The 15,753-nt window shown below is 45.2% G+C and overlaps 1 protein-coding gene across 1 annotated transcript in view; it reads right to left on the bottom strand.

Moving 5' to 3' along the window:
* Positions 1–15,753, bottom strand: part of LOC147729479 (uncharacterized) — a 207,140-nt gene that overhangs the window by 153,666 nt on the left and 37,721 nt on the right. Inside the window, exon 3 of the mRNA XM_086954000.1 lies at positions 14,154–14,474. Coding sequence (XP_086810126.1) covers positions 14,154–14,474 — 321 coding nt within the window. The remainder of the gene's footprint in view (positions 1–14,153; positions 14,475–15,753) is intronic.

Below are 15,753 nucleotides of genomic sequence, written 5' to 3'. Positions count from 1 at the left end.
TCATAAAGGCAATCTGAGAGAAAAGTCTAACTTAATGACTTTTGGTATTCACAGAGGTCATTTACGAGTCGTATTTTTATATGCAAACTCAGGCCAGAATCTCTACATCCGGGCCGTACTCTCTGCACCCAAGCCATACTATCCGGCTCAGTCTGGATGAAGTGTAATCAATGGGCCAGAATGACATTTTTATAAAAAGTAACTTTAGGTATAACATTAGATATGTGTGATAAATGGTTTGGGCAGAGGCAAGGGTATGGCGGACACTACATCACATCCCAGAAAGGCTTGCTCCTTTGCATCATGGTACATGCAGTCTACAATTTGTGCTCTCCTCAAAGCTGACTGCAGTGTTTTGACTGTACTGTTGACACTACTTTCCTACTGTTACTTTTTGTAAAAACGCCATTCTGGCTCATTGATTACATTTCATCCGGCCCAAGCCGGAGAGTACGGCATGAGCCAGAGTGTACAACCAGGGTGAGTGGAGTATGGCCCAAGCTAGAGATTCTGAACTGACTGGGAACATAAAGATATGACTTGTGAATGACCTCTCTGAATATCAAAAGTTGTAAAGTTAGACTTTGTTCTCAGATTGCCTTTTTAAATCATGTTTGAAGTCTTTAATATGTGGCAACAAAGTGAGTGACCTGAATACGAGTAGCATTTCTTAAATGTGGTCACCAATAAAATGACATTTATTGATTATACATATTAGGTACGAAACAGAATAAACAAAACCTCATGAAATCTCTGATGATATCTCAAATGACATCACTGATAAAATCACTAAGTGAGTGTACTTTTTCTAAGAGTTTGTGAGTGTTAAACACATATATTAACCTACTACAAAAGTTAGATTAGTATACAAGCTGTACTACTAATGTCTGCTGCCTCCCATGAGCAGGGTTTCATCATGGCCGAGACCAACTACTGGATCAATGCTTACACAGGGATCTACAGAGGCCCGGACATGACGTCTCCCTGCTATGGCTCCTCCCCACTCCTACGAACTCATAAAACATTGATTTTTTTTACTGTACCATACTATGGTCTTGTAACTGATGTAACTTCATAAAAGACAACGTCTAAAATGATGGCCGTAACAAACCCTCCTGCGACTCTCCTGACCTTATTTCCTTTCTCCCCCTACCCCTCTCTGCTCTACTCTTCTCCACTTTCCTGCTACCGACCTTTGCCCTCACCTGTACCGGCCCCTAGTCCCCACCCTGTTTATCTGTGAATTTTCACACGTCAATTGAGATCTCGCTATTTTGTCTGATACCCGATGGAGCTACCTGGTTTAGCTATAGGGGAGACAGGCCGGGGATTCCCTCCTTGGACGTCACCTACCCAGTTGGTCTGTAGACAGACTTCATTTCGTCTCTCCTGTCATCTCTTCCCGCATCCTCCCTCTATTTATGTCTCTCCTTTTCTCCTCTCTCAATGTATTGAGACTCAACTATTTTGTCTGATGCCCGATGGAGCAACCTGGTTTACCTTAGGGGAGATGGGCCTTGGATTCCCTCCTTGGTCGTCACCTACCCAGTCTGCCTTTAGTCTCTCCTTGTTCTCTCTTCCCTTATCCTCCCTCCCCTGCCTCTTCCACTACTTTTCTCTCTCCTTTCTCTCCTCTCCCAATGTATTGCCCTTCCGGTCTAGCCAGCTCTATATAAAACTCTTTAAATAAATAAATAAAATAAATTAAATACATTGATATTATATCTAACATATCTGATCTGAGTGGCTGATTTACTGCTTGTATCAGTGTCTGAGTGGGTCACCTGCTGCACTACTAGCTAGGGGTAGAGTCCCCTTTGATGCTGAGAGCCCTTGGGGGACAAGAACACCTCATGTTACCTCAAGTAAATCCCCCACGGCACTGTTGATGAGAGATGGTTTCAACAATGGACATGGTTTAAGGCCCTGCAGCCTTTATCCACCTCTCTACAAATGCACGTCCTGGTGTGCTACTGTTTGAGAGATGACATTCTCTTGGATGCTGAGGGTTCTTAGGGGCTAAAAACACCTGTTACCACCAGTAACAGCAGGGTTTCTGAGAGCTGGTCAGAGGCCTTTGTCCACCACTCTGCAAAAGGAATCACTATTTAAAGAGCATAGAAATTCACTTAAAACAACCAAAGGTTACAAGGACATTATGGTTAGGAAAAATAATTTGATAACCTTAGAAATTCCATGAAACAACAAAGGTTACAGGGATGTTTTAGAAATAGAATTAAAAAATACTTAGACATTCAGTGAAAATAAAGGTTGCAGGGACCTTATTGTTCAGCTCAGATTTCACTTGATCAAAAACATAGAATTCCGCAGTTAGAGTTATCTGAGCTAATGATAACTTACTCCCACGCAATGCACTGCTTATGACCTCATATTTTCCAACCATCATTACATGGTCAGTGACATCACTGAGGACATCTAAAATGACATCGCCGATCACATTATCCAGTACTTGTGAGTGTTTTCTAAATGTTTATTAACACATATACTAAGTTTACAGAAGATTAGAGCCATCAGTGTCAACTTATCAGATGACCAAAATTGTTAATTAACGCTAAAATGCTTTTCTTTTAATCCCTTGGCCGCGGCGGTAATTCCGCTGTGGCGCTGGGGGGCGGGGGTGGGTCACACGGCGCCGCCATGCTCATGACGGAACCACTCCATCACGAGCCACGGTGACGCTGTGCTTGTGACGGAATGGTTCTGTCACGGCCCGACAGCTCAATAGAACGCACCGCGCAGGTGCAAAATTGATGCCGCGCAGGTGTGGCGGCCAGGCCGTGACGGAACCATTCCATCACCAGCACAGCACCACCGTGGCTCGTGATGGAATGCTTCCATCACGAGCATGCAAGGGGTTAACGTAGAATTTCTTTTTTGTACCTCACAAGATGTATATATTGTCAGCCAAAACTTTGTACAGTGAGAGACTTTATTCAGACGCACTGTGTTGATACTCTCCCAGCCACTGTATTTAATTGAATCAACTTGTTCCTGTTTTCCCAAACGCCTCTTGTATTTTCACTTCCTTTAGGTAAATTCATATTCGAGCAACAACTTACTAGCTCTTTTACTGAGTGTTGGCGTTTATAATTCTATGGTCAATGGGCTCTGTTACTACTGGATACATAAGTGCTGTAAGGACATTGACTGCATGTGTAAATGCTTGTCTGACTTACTAGTTGAGTTGCATTATCGGTGGTATACTGGATGTTTAACTGGGTATGTGGATCAGGAAGTTCACTGAAACTTCAAAGTACATACCTCACCTACGAAGGACATATAATCCCATCATATGGCCTATCTACACCAGAATTTTGGGGTGCCTTATATGTAGTAGAAGGAAAGTTTGAGACTTAATTAGGGGTTATCATTGCCAAGTCTACCTGGTAGTAAAATTACACACATAGGCTCTGCAGTAGCAGGCCCACCACATGATACATGGCTACTTGTCTGGATTGCTGACTGGGAACACCAGCGCTTCTGTATCAATCCAAATAAGTGTATCAGTCCCTCCCTGAGTGTGTTACACACCCACAGAGAGATACACACCCATTCATAAAACCACAAACACACTCATTACTCACTCATAGATCCCCTCATACACTCACAATACTTTTATGTATATCATACACTTACCAACTTCATGTTTATGCATACCTTTACAATCATATTTTTTTTAACTGCATTGCAATTCACATAACTGTAAATTTAGTTGGTTGCCCAGGTATTTCTTTATGTTGTTAGTTAGACTGTAGAGTCAGAGAAAATGTAAAAACTAAGCACAAAAATCATATACCACTCTCATACAAAGCAACTATTGATGGCAACCTTTCCAACTTTGTCTACAATGTCTACGTAGCAAATCAAAACATCCCTTTCATGTTTTAATTTTCTTAACTCACTTTTCAATGGTCAGTATATCTTATTACTTTCTTCAACTTCAGTTAACAAGCCCAATCTGGTAGTGGTTTTGGACATTTTTGAGAATATGTTGTGCCACCTCAACGCAGAACTCTGTGTAACCTTTGCATCTAATTTGCACATAACAATGGAGTCCAAAAACATATTTAGCTCTGTACTATTCAAACTTTGCATCATCTCAAATGTTTATTACGTACATGTGAATAAGTAAATAAAGCCTCCATAATAAATAATGATTGTACACTACTGTAATTTTAACAAGGAAACAACAATCTGTGTAATGCCCTTCCCCCACTCTCCTTTAGCGGAGTGTCCATAGCAATCTCATTTAAAACACCCTCATGAACCAGTACGTCACAAGTTAGCAGCACCTTCTAGAAGCAGAGCATTACTGTCCAACTCAAATGCAACAGGGGTGGTTGACTCTTTTCAAATAAAAGCTTATCCAATATTGCATTACAAAAAATTTGGTTTTTACCAGAGCCAATCACAGACTGACTTACGTTTCCTTAAAAATGAACACCTAATATTAGCTACCTGCCTATTTTTGCCATTCAAACAAATATGTCCTTTTTTTAAACCAGACCTGACCTCCATTTTAAACTGCCTATAATTTGGAAAGCTGTATCATTCTGCTCTAGCCTACTCCTGTGTATTATTCCTCCTGCCCTCAAAGTGGTTAGAGTGTGGATTGTGGGTCACAGCTTTGAGTTTTGGACTAGAGAGTGTGTTAGTGTCATGTAGTTTCTACCAATACATACGATCAGTGCATTGTTTGGACAACATAAACAAGGAGATTGGTGCTTAAACTGGTTCCTGAACACCCTCTCACAATATATTGACCTATAGGCCAGCTACCTCACAGTGTCACAGTAAGCCCCCCTAACGTTACCAGGGAGCAAATGTGTTCTGACAACCACTGAACATGACAACTCGATGTGGATGATAAGAGTGGAATGTTGACTGTAGTCAGGATGATCTGGAATGTTATTGGTCGGCTGGAAGTGAGAGAATGAGAATGTAGTAAAACGGTTACTGGTGTTCGTAAAAGAGGCAGCAACAGTACGATGCACCTCTACTGCAGCTACACTTGTGTAAGAATCATTCCTTACACTTTTGGTGATGATCTACGTAGACAATACTGGTGGCTGCAGAGAACCTACATGTGTGGTGTGCGACGCATCAGCAACGGCTGACTTCTACAGTTGAACTGCAAGAAAGCCTGTGAGTGCTCAAAGAAGGGAGCACCTTCTGTATATCAAAGCACTGTACCTCATGGTATTTTGCAGTCTTGGGCAGCTTTCAGGGAGTAGGTGCAACGACCGGCGCATGAGGCAGCTTTAACAAAGTCAGCGCGAGGACCTCAACAGCCTCATCCTTTACCTCATAAAGCTCGTCAAGCACATAATAGACCTGCACAGCACACATTGAGCCACATATGGTGGCCATCTTTTGAGAAGTTCTGAAACACTTTTTATGCTCTATGCATATGCAAGCCTGCTCTTACAGCAGCAGGCATGCTTGAAGTTATGAAGCCCTACTGCTAGAGTGTTGGCAGTCCTTGTCTTTTACAAGTATGTTCATTCAGCGACAGGCATACTCAAGTTTATTACTCCTGCTGCTATCTGCACGGCTGAACCAGCAACCTCTGCTCTGGAACGCTACTTCGGTGCCACTATATTAATCATACAGATTAGGCAGCAGTCACTCTGAATCACTCAGGTACTGGATTACAGTGAGAATCTTTGATTGTTTCTCTCTTTCTTTTTATTTTATTTTTTCCCTTCGATACTCAAGTCTGGAGTTTGGTTACTTCTGTCACTGCATCTGCAAATGTGTGGAATTTATCTCCTCCACAGTAATTTTTGGCTAACAAGGGTGAACCTCTTCTTAACACCTTAGATGCGGCGCAAATATCCCTCCCCAGTGCTGCGCTGTCCATTGGAACTAGTGCTGAATGGACGTCCAATGGTCGTGCGCAGCACTGGGGAGGTAGTGCTGCCGTCGGCCAACGCCCCGACGCAGCACTTAAGAGGTTAACTGGAATAAGTGGAAAGAACACTTTGAGAATTATATCTCCACATTTGATGATGAATGGTGATGATGAGGTATTGACATCGGAAAAGAAGACAACTATTTTGCTAAGTTACTTAAGTGCATGTGGTCTTACAATGTATAACCATATACAAAAAAAGCTGGAGCACAAAGTCAGGTTGATGCATACAAGAGCGTGTTAGAGGATTTAGACTTATGCTTTAATTCTAAGGTGTGTGTATCTGTTGACAGATACAAGTATTTTCACAGGAAGAAAAGTAAATATGAGCCTGTAGAAGACTATGTGGCTGCACTGAAAAAGTTGGCATTGAGATTTAGGTTTGTAAACTTACATGATGAGCTCATATTGGACCAAATTATAACGTGTCCTGCAAATACTAATATTGAGGATAAATTAGGGACTATGGGTGAATCTACATTACAAGAATTGATAGATGCAGTTAAAAAATCAGAGCTAACAGGCAGATCCACTAATACTGTGATACCTGAGAGGGCTGACAGAGTTGTTATGTAGAAAGATAATGGCGTTGTTGCAAAAGTGTACACTAAACACAAATCTAAAATTGAAAATAAATCTGTCAATAGGAAACAAGTTATGGATAGGAAAGCTAAGACCAATGTGAGCAAACCACATTGTTAAAGGTGTGATAGTAAATGGCATTTGGTGAATGTCAAGAAGTGTCCTGCTAGGAACCAAAGATTTTCAGGGTGTAGTATAGCATTTTGTTAAGGTCCCAAATACCTCAACAAAAGAATATCCTTCCACGTACCTAAGAGGAACCTCCACTCCGCTGAACTCGCCCTGGCAGAGGTCCCAGGCACCCGCAGACACAGAACTGGAGGGAGAGCTTTCTCCTACATCGCAGCCAAGACCTGTAACAAGCTCCCTGTGAACATCAGACGCTCCCCGACCATGCACACGTTCAGGAAGAACCTCAAGATCTGGCTCTTCGACTGATCCTGGGCCTCCCCCAGTGCCTTGAGACCATCATGGGTGAGTAGCGTGCTATATAAACCACTGATTGATTGATTGATTGAAGGTGTGCAGGAAGCATAAAGTCAAAGGCATGAACCTGGTTATTCAGGATTCACCCACAAGTACTGAGGACTCTGACAATGAGAATAATAATATATTCATGCTGAGCGTTGGTGAAGATGGTATAGCTTGTGGATCTGTCCATCTAAGGAAGAAATCCAAATGTGAAATCTGTATGGGGCTCCGATACCCTTGTTTCTATTACCTTTCTCAACCCCTGCCCTGGACTTGCATCATGTTAACGCAGCCCCCTGACGGCATTCCGAGGAGCTTCGTTAGGCTGCGCGACTGCTTCCGGATTGTCTTGCTGCCAGTCCTCGTTGTTGTGTGGGACATCGGATCGTTTTGGCGTCCAAGGAAGTTAGCGGATGGCGGCTGCCGTCTCCTGATTCTATTATTGATTCCTTTCAAGTTCCTGGGATGTTACAGGACTTCTAGTACTCAAAAGGGGTTTTTATGTTGGAGCATAAAGACTTTTTCCCCTATTCACCTTTTCCTTCCTGGAGACGACTTGTGGAGTGAGCTACTTCACTGTGTTTATTTGCTGGACAGGTTTGTCTGTCTTACGAGAGACTAGAAGAACCTCCCCATTGGGACCCTCCTGCCATCAAGCATTGGTAAGAGTCATGTTTGTCTTATATGTGGCGACTTGGTCATAGACAGAGGGGAAACCTGGGGTGTCTAAAGGAGAGTGGGAACACTAGAGTAATGGGTTGTTCTTTGTGTCTTTAGGTGCAGACCTATTGTGACAACAATACTTTGGGGTGGTCCAGACAGACGTTCATCTTCCTCCAGGATCCATATCTCTGCCCTCTCCCTGTGTTCAGCAGTTTGCTCCCAGGGCAATTATCAGGGACTGACTGTTGGGTGTAGGAGGTGGGTTGGGCCATACATCGCTCCCGCAGCGTTCCGGGCAAGGGTGAAACCCGACAGAAAACCAAGCCCACGATATTTATAGCGCTGCCCGAGCGAGTATGGACGAGTTAGGCAATCCCATAGATGGGGCTTCTGGACCCCCGACCATGCAGGACCTGTGGGGCGCTATCACTTCACTACAGGCTCAGGTGCAGGACTTAAGGCAGGAAAATCAGGGGTTGAAACATGAACTGGGTACAGTGAAGAGTAGAGTACCACAGGGCCCTGTGTTGCAACCCGCCACGTTTCAGTATGACAGAAGCACGGGTCAGACAGCCAGTGGGGGTGCTCCTGTAGCGGTCACAGTTAATACACCGGTGCCTGTGCCTTTGGCTGCCCCCGAGAGATTCTCTGGGGATAGTGACAAGTATGGCACCTTCATGAATCAGTGTCATCTGCATTTCATGTGTCGACCTAATGCATTCCCCGACAATTCGGCTAAGGTAGCATTTGTCATCTCGTATCTGGCTGGTACGGCTGCCGTTTGGGCTGTCCCACTTGTGGAAAACAATGATCGTGTTTTGTACAATTATCCCGCGTTCAAGGAAATGATGAGAGGATTGTTTGCTAAACATGCCTTTATGCAGGCTAGCGATGCGGAGCTCTTGAAATTACGGCAGGGCAGGCAGGATTTACTAACGTATATCTCCACCTTTAATCAACTTGTATCGGAGACGCATTGGCCAATGGCTAAGAGGACGTCACTGTTCTATCAGGGTTTATGTGACGATTTGAAGGATGTCGTGTCCCAGGTGGTTGACCCTCCTGATGATTGTACAGCTTTTATTGACTTGGTGGTCAAACTAAACCATAGGCTGACAGAAAGGAGAGGGGAACGTAATCGTTTTCAGCCATCTCGTGGGGGGTATAGTCGTCCTGATGTTAAGCCAGTGGTGGAGCATAAGTCCGTTCCTGAACCAATGGAGATTGTGGGTGTCAGGAGTGCATTGACCCCTGAGGAGAAGAAGAGAAGAAGGGATAAGAACTTGTGCCTGTATTGTGGTCAGGGTGGCCATAATGCCAGGGAATGCCCGGTAAAGCCGTCTAGTGTCCCTCAGAGTAAAGGGGTGGCATGTGTCCATAAAAAGGGCACTTTGTGTGGCATACAAGACAGAGGGGCCTATGAAGTCGTGGGTGCCATGGAAAGAGTTGTGAGACATTTCATGCTGTCAGCTTGTTTATTGATTTCCGACAACAATAGAGTGGCTGTGTCAGTCTTATTGGATTCAGGTGCCACAGGTAACTTTATTGATATCGCTTTGGCGGATAGACTGAAGGTGCTGTGTGTGGATAAAGAGCTACCCAAACCAGTAAAGGCAATTGATGGGACTGAGTTGACATCAGGGGCTATTACACGTCAGACAGTGCCATTGTGTTTGATTTGAAGGAACGGTCACTCTGAGCAGGTTCGGTTCGACCTAATTGATGCTCCCTCTTTTGGGTTGGTGTTGGGGGTGCCTAGGTTGCAACAACATAACCCTAGAATTGACTGGGTACGGCGGTCAGTGACTCTAGATTCCGTGTACTGTCTGAAACATTGTTACCAGGTAGCTACGGATTGGGTGTCTCCTCTTACTTGTGCCGTGGGGGAAGAAGTGACTGTGCCGTCTCCTTATTCGGCTTTTATGGATGTTTTTGATGAGGGTCAGGCTCAGGCTCTGCCACCTCATCGGTCATTTGATTGCAAGACTGATTTGGTCCCGGGGGCGGTGTTTGCCTTGCAGTCGCATATATGCGCTGTCCGAGCCGGAAGAATTGCACTTGAAAGCATATTTGGATGACATGTTGTCTAAAGGGTTCATGCGTCCCTCTTGTTCTCCTATGTCGTCGGCCATCTTTTATATACCAAAGAAAGAGGGCACTTTGCGGGCCTGTGTGGACTACAGGGCCCTTAACAAGGCCACAGTTAAGAACAAATACCCCCTTCCTTTGATACCAGTTTCACTGGATCAGTTGAAGAAGGCTACAGTGTTCACTAAATTGGATCTCCGGGGCGCGTATCATCTGATCCGAGTGCGCTCGGGGGACGAATGGAAAACTGCCTTCAAAACGAAATTCGGCCTGTTTGAATACTGCGTGATGCCGTTTGGCTTGTGCAACGCGCCAGCGGCCTTTCAGTTTTTCATAAACGAAGTCCTCAGAGAATACTTAGATATAAGCGTCATCGTCTATATCGACGATATATTGATCTTTTCGGAATCCGCCCAGAACCATCAGGAGCATGTGACACATGTCTTGCGGACATTACAGGAGCATAGTTTACATGTCAAACTGGAGAAGTGCCAGTTTGGTGTCCCCAAGGTGGAGTTTCTACGTTTCATTGTGTCAGCAGAAGGAATCCAGATGGACCCTAGGAAGATAGAGGCAATTATTACCTGGCCTGTTCCATCTACTGCCAAGGATGTACAGGTTCTCTTGGGGTTCGCAAACTTTTACAGGCGCTTCATTTCACATTTCTCTGATGTAGTCTCTCCTATGACACGGTTATTGAGGAAGGGGGTTCCTTTTGTCTGGTCATCTGAGGCGCAGGTTTCTTTTCAGCAGTTGTTAGGGGAGTTTACATTAGCCCCTGTATTGGTTCATCCTGATCCAGCCCTGACGTTCTTTGTAGAGACGATGCATCATTGTGTGCAGTGGGAGGGGTGCTTTCTCAGAAGGAAGTTGTGTCTGGCCTTATGCACCCCATAGCTTATTTCTCTAAAACGCTTTTGCCGGTGGAACGAAACTATACTGCCGCCGAGAGAGAACTGTTGGCGGTGAAACTGTCCTTTGAGGAATGGAGACATTACTTGTGGGGAGCGAGACACACGATCACTATATATACTGACCACAAGAACCTGGAGTTCTTTCGTTCTGCTCGGGCATTAACACCACGCCAGATGCGGTGGGTTCTATTTTTTAAAGAATATGATTTCGTTATCACTTACAGACCTGCCGCTCTGCAGAAGAAGTCAGATGCCCTTTCACGTAAACATGTTGATTCCGGGGACATGGTGCTAGGAAGGGAAGTAAGACCAATGATTTCCTGTGACAGGATAGTCGGAGCCACCACAGCAGACAAGTTTACATGCGCAGTTAAGGAAAAGATTAAGACAATCGATCTAGGTCCTTGGTTGTCTAAGCCGCACTGTTCTGTGCACCATGGGTTGTTGTTTCACGACGGGCGTTTGTTCATACCGCCTGAGTTGAAGACTCTGTTCTGCAGTGGTGTCATTCGTCAGCATTAGTGGCCCATCCAGGAGTACAGAAAACAAGGGAATTATGCTTAAGGTGGTTTTGGTGAGATACTGTAGCTAGAGACATTCAGGGGTTCGTGGCTGCTTGTCCTGTCTGTGCCACCAGTAAGCCCTCACATAGTAAACCGTCAGGCTTACTGCGTCCTTTGGCTGTGCCTCCGCAGCCCTGGCATACGATAAGCATGGACTTTGTAACCAATCTTCCTCCTGTTTCTGGGCACACGGCCATTCTTGTGGTGGTAGATCTGTTTACCAAGATGGCTCATTTTGTTCCCCTCGCTAAAATCCCCACTGCCAAAGAAATGGCTGTAGTGTTCATGGCTGCAGTGGTGAGGATACATGGGCTACCAACTGCGATAGTGTCGGATAGGGGTGCTCAGTTCGTGTCCATTTTTGGACTGAGCTTTGCGATGCGCTACAGATGGAGATCCGGATGTCCTCTGCCTACCATCCGCAGACAGATGGGCAGACGGAACGTACCAACCAGACGATGGAGCAATACCTCAGATGTTTAGTGTCTTCTCTTTCCTGTGATTGGGTAATGGCTCTCCCCTTAGCGGAATTTGCATATAATAACAGCTTGCACTCCGCCTTGGGAATGACCCCTTTCTATTGTTCAATGGGGTACCATCCTCGGGCCTTGGCTATCCAACCCACGGGACATGTGCCAGCCATAGACGATATGAGTAAGGCTTTGAGGGACATCTGGGCGAAAGCCAAGGGCAAGTTGATGGAGGCTAAGACCACTATGAAGGCCCATGCAGATACCCACAGGGCGCCGGCTCCTCCCTATAAAGTTGGGGAGTGTGTGTGGTTGGTCACAAGGAATCTCAGGATGCAGGGCCCTCGTAAATTACAACCCTGATATGTAGGCCCTTTTCCCGTTGTTCAGATCATTAATCCTGTGGCTATAAAGCTTGCGTTGCCTGTGGGTTATAGAGTCCATCCAGTGTTTCATACCTCATTGTTGAAACCTTATGTTGAATCTGCTCAGGTATTGCCACCTCCTCCCCCTTTGTTAGTGGATGGTCATGAGGAGTTTGAGGTCCAAACTATCCTGGATTCTAGGCGAAGGAAAGGTAGACTGCAGTATCTGTTAAACTGGAAGGGATACTGCCCTGAATACCGTACCTGGGAACCGGCGGGTGTGGGGTTCATGCCCCTAGGTTGGTGAGGTTATTTCATTTGCATCATCCCTCTAAGCCCCGTCCTGTGGGGAGAGCCCTTGGGGGAGATACTGTTAGGGTAGTCCTCTCTCTATGACCATGCAGTCACATCACATGATCTACCTGGTAGGGGATTAAAAGTTGTGCACGCCCCTGTGTCCTTGCTTGGTTTCGATCTGGCGTTGGGTTCCGCTTCCAGGTCTGGCTCTTGTTTTTACAGCTCTTCTTTGGTCCCCTGGTAACTCACTGGCTCGTGAGTATAGCGTCAGTGCTTTCCCTGTCATTTTTCCGCTCCGTTTCGGTCCTGCCCCCTTCCCGTTCATGTCCCCTCCTTTTTCCTTTTTTTCACTTTTCGTGGACTCGTGACTGCTGGCACCTTTCGTGTGTCGAGTTGTGCTGGGATATCGGGGCTCCGATACCCTTGTTTCTATTCCCTTTCTCAACCCCTGCCCTGGACTTGCATCACGTTAACGCAGCCCCCAGACGGCATTCCGAGGAGCTTCGTTAGGCTGCGCGACTGCTTCCGGATTGTCTTGCTGCCAGTCCTCATTGTCGTGTGGGACATCGGATTGTTTTGGCGTCCAAGGAAGTTAGCGGATGGCGGCTGCCGTCTCCTGATTCTATTATTGATTCCTTTCAAGCTCCTGGGATGTTGCGGGACTTCTAGTACTCAAAAGGGGTTTTTTATGTCGGAGAAAAAAGACTTTTTCCCCTATTCACCTTTTCCTTCCTGGAGACGACTCGTGGAGTGAGCTACTTCACTGTGTTTATTTGCTGGACACGTTTGTCTGTCTTACGAGGGACTAGAAGAACCTCCCCATTGGGACTCTCCTGCCATCAAGCATTGGTAAGAGTCGTGTTTGTCTTATATGTGGCGGCTTGGTCATAGACAGAGGGGAAACCTGGAGTGTCTAAAGGAGAGTGGGAACACTAGAGTAATGGGTTGTTCTTTGTGTCTTTAGGTGCAGACGTATTGTGACAACAATACTTTGGAGTGGTCCAGACAGATGTTCATCTTCCTCCAGGATCCATATCTCCTCCCTCTCCCTGTGTTCAGCAGTTTGCTCCCTGGGCAATTATCAGGGACTGACTGTTGGGTGTAGGAGGTGGGTTGGGCCATACATCGCTCCCCCAGCGTTACTGGCAAGGGTGAAACCCGACATTTCCATTGGGCAAGTCCCATGTGAAAGCGCCTGCGTCAGTCTTACGCCAGCTGTGAAGCAGACGAAAGAAATTAACGCATTTGTGTCCTAGAAGTGGCTCAGTGAAACCTTATAAATGTCACTGCATGACTTCTATGACCCTTTCTTGCGTCAGAACGCCCCCCCTGCATACATTATATCTGGCGTAGGTATAATGTAGCTCAGGGGTTTACAAAGTGACGCATCTATCTAGAGGGAAGGGGGTGGAATCTTTTCAACATTGAGACCTAGAGCCCTCAGTGCTGATAAAGCTCTTTCATCACCCCCATAGAGATGGTCTATTTTGCATAATCAGATACTGTATGCCAACCATTGGAAAATATATTGCAAACCAGTGTTTAGAAAAAAGTCATGTTTCATGAGACAAAATGGAAGGACAGTAGCCAGGAGAGCCAGATCTTTATGGTCTCATCTGAAGGACTCTCCTCCTGGTTCTAATTTTGGAAGTGGGGCGAGTTGAGGAATGTATCTAGAACAGACCCAAGAAAGACAAATGTCACAAACCAGCAGTGTACTATTTACTCTAATAGGTTTTCACCCACATTTGGACTAAATGTATGATTTGTCGGAATTATGTTGTAGGATCCTACATGTTTCTTACCTGTGCAATGTACTGATGCATCCCTTTTTTGATTACAATATGGTTGTGGGTTGGAGCTGTAGGAACACTGGAACACGCTGGCCTCATCTCCTCTGCAGTTCACACTGGTTATTTTAGGAAAGATGTTTCGGAGGGCTCCAAAGACAGACCCTCCGGGGGCTGAGATCGGCGCTCCGCACCCCAGCTGTCTGCAGACCACCGCAGCATCGTTCATATCCCAAGACACGTCGCAAATTGTTCCTTCTAAGTTATTTATCTTAACCAGCACAACCCCAGCACAAGGATCCGCAGCATTAGAGAGGCGAACACGATCTGTATCAACTGCAAAGAAACGGATAAAATTGAAAGTTTACTTACATTTCAAACCATAATAGTATTTTTGAAGTAGAAGTCCAAGGACTGTGTCCTCATAAAAATCCCACCCAATCTCAGGGAGGTAGGAAGAATGTGATAGAGAAAGATAAAGAGAGAGGGAGAAATATAGAGACGGAGACAAAGATCAAGGGTGGGTGGGGAAGGCGAAATGAAAAAGAGAGGGTGAGAACAAGAGAGGAAGACAAAGAACTAGAGAAAGGGAGAGAGAACAAGAAAGAGAGATGAAAAGAGAAAGAGAGAGCATAAGAAAAAGAGGAAGAGAGAGAGGGAGAGGGAATAGGGAAGATAGAGGGACAGAGATGGAACAAGAGAGAGAAAGAGAGGAATGGAGACCAAGAGAGGAAGGAAGAAAGGGAATCACAGAACACAATAAAGGGAATGAGAACAAGAGATATGGAGGGCAAGAAAAATATCAAGAGACAGAAAGAAATAGGAAAGAGAAAAAGATAGGGAGGCAGAGCCCAAAGGGTGAAATAGGGAGTGGCAGTTAATAATGTAAAGGGAGAGAGAGAAAGAGAGAGGGAGAGAAAGAAAGGGCATTAGTGACAGACCGAAGCAAGAGCATGATAGAGGGAGAGAGAAGAAGGAAAAGCAGAGAGAGCATGAGACAAAAGAGAGGGCAATATAGAAAAAGAGAGGAAGGGAGACAGAGAGAAGAAGAGAAATAGTGAGGAAGAGAGAGAGCAAGAGACAAGTGGATCAAAGAAGACAGAGAAAGAGGGAAAGAAAAAGACAGAGATATAATAAGAGCCAGAAATAACAATAGAGAGGGCAGAAAAAGAGAGAGAAAGGGAGGGAGAGAATTAGAGAGAAGGCTAGAAACAAGAGAGATAGAGAGAAACAGAATGATTGAGAGAGGGTTGGAAAATGAAGCTTTACTGTTCACAACATGGACATGGATGGAGCGATCAGGACATCTGATATAATTCATAATACAAATTACATTACAGCTCAGTATTGAGAGTGTTGTGATATTTAAAGAAGCAAGCACTGAGGGGAAGAAAACACAGACATAGCGCCTAGACTCCTCTGAAGACCCCTAGCATTAGCCAGGGTGATTTCAAGTTGTTTGATTTGTTTGATAGGGATAGTTAAAAGACTGAATCATGCTCCCGTTCTCTGTGCCGGTTCTTAAGGGGTCTGGCTCGAGTGATCGCTCCCCTGCCTGCGCTCCCTGTACAATTTGGTATCGTTATTTCTAAGCTGCTCTGCTAACAAGCTTTGC

This window comes from Lissotriton vulgaris, chromosome 2_1, assembly GCF_964263255.1.
Source record: "Lissotriton vulgaris chromosome 2_1, aLisVul1.2, whole genome shotgun sequence".
In the NCBI taxonomy this organism is placed as follows: domain Eukaryota; kingdom Metazoa; phylum Chordata; class Amphibia; order Caudata; family Salamandridae; genus Lissotriton; species Lissotriton vulgaris.
The sequence above is the reverse complement of the archived record's forward strand: the minus strand, read 5'-3'. Positions and strand labels throughout refer to the sequence as shown.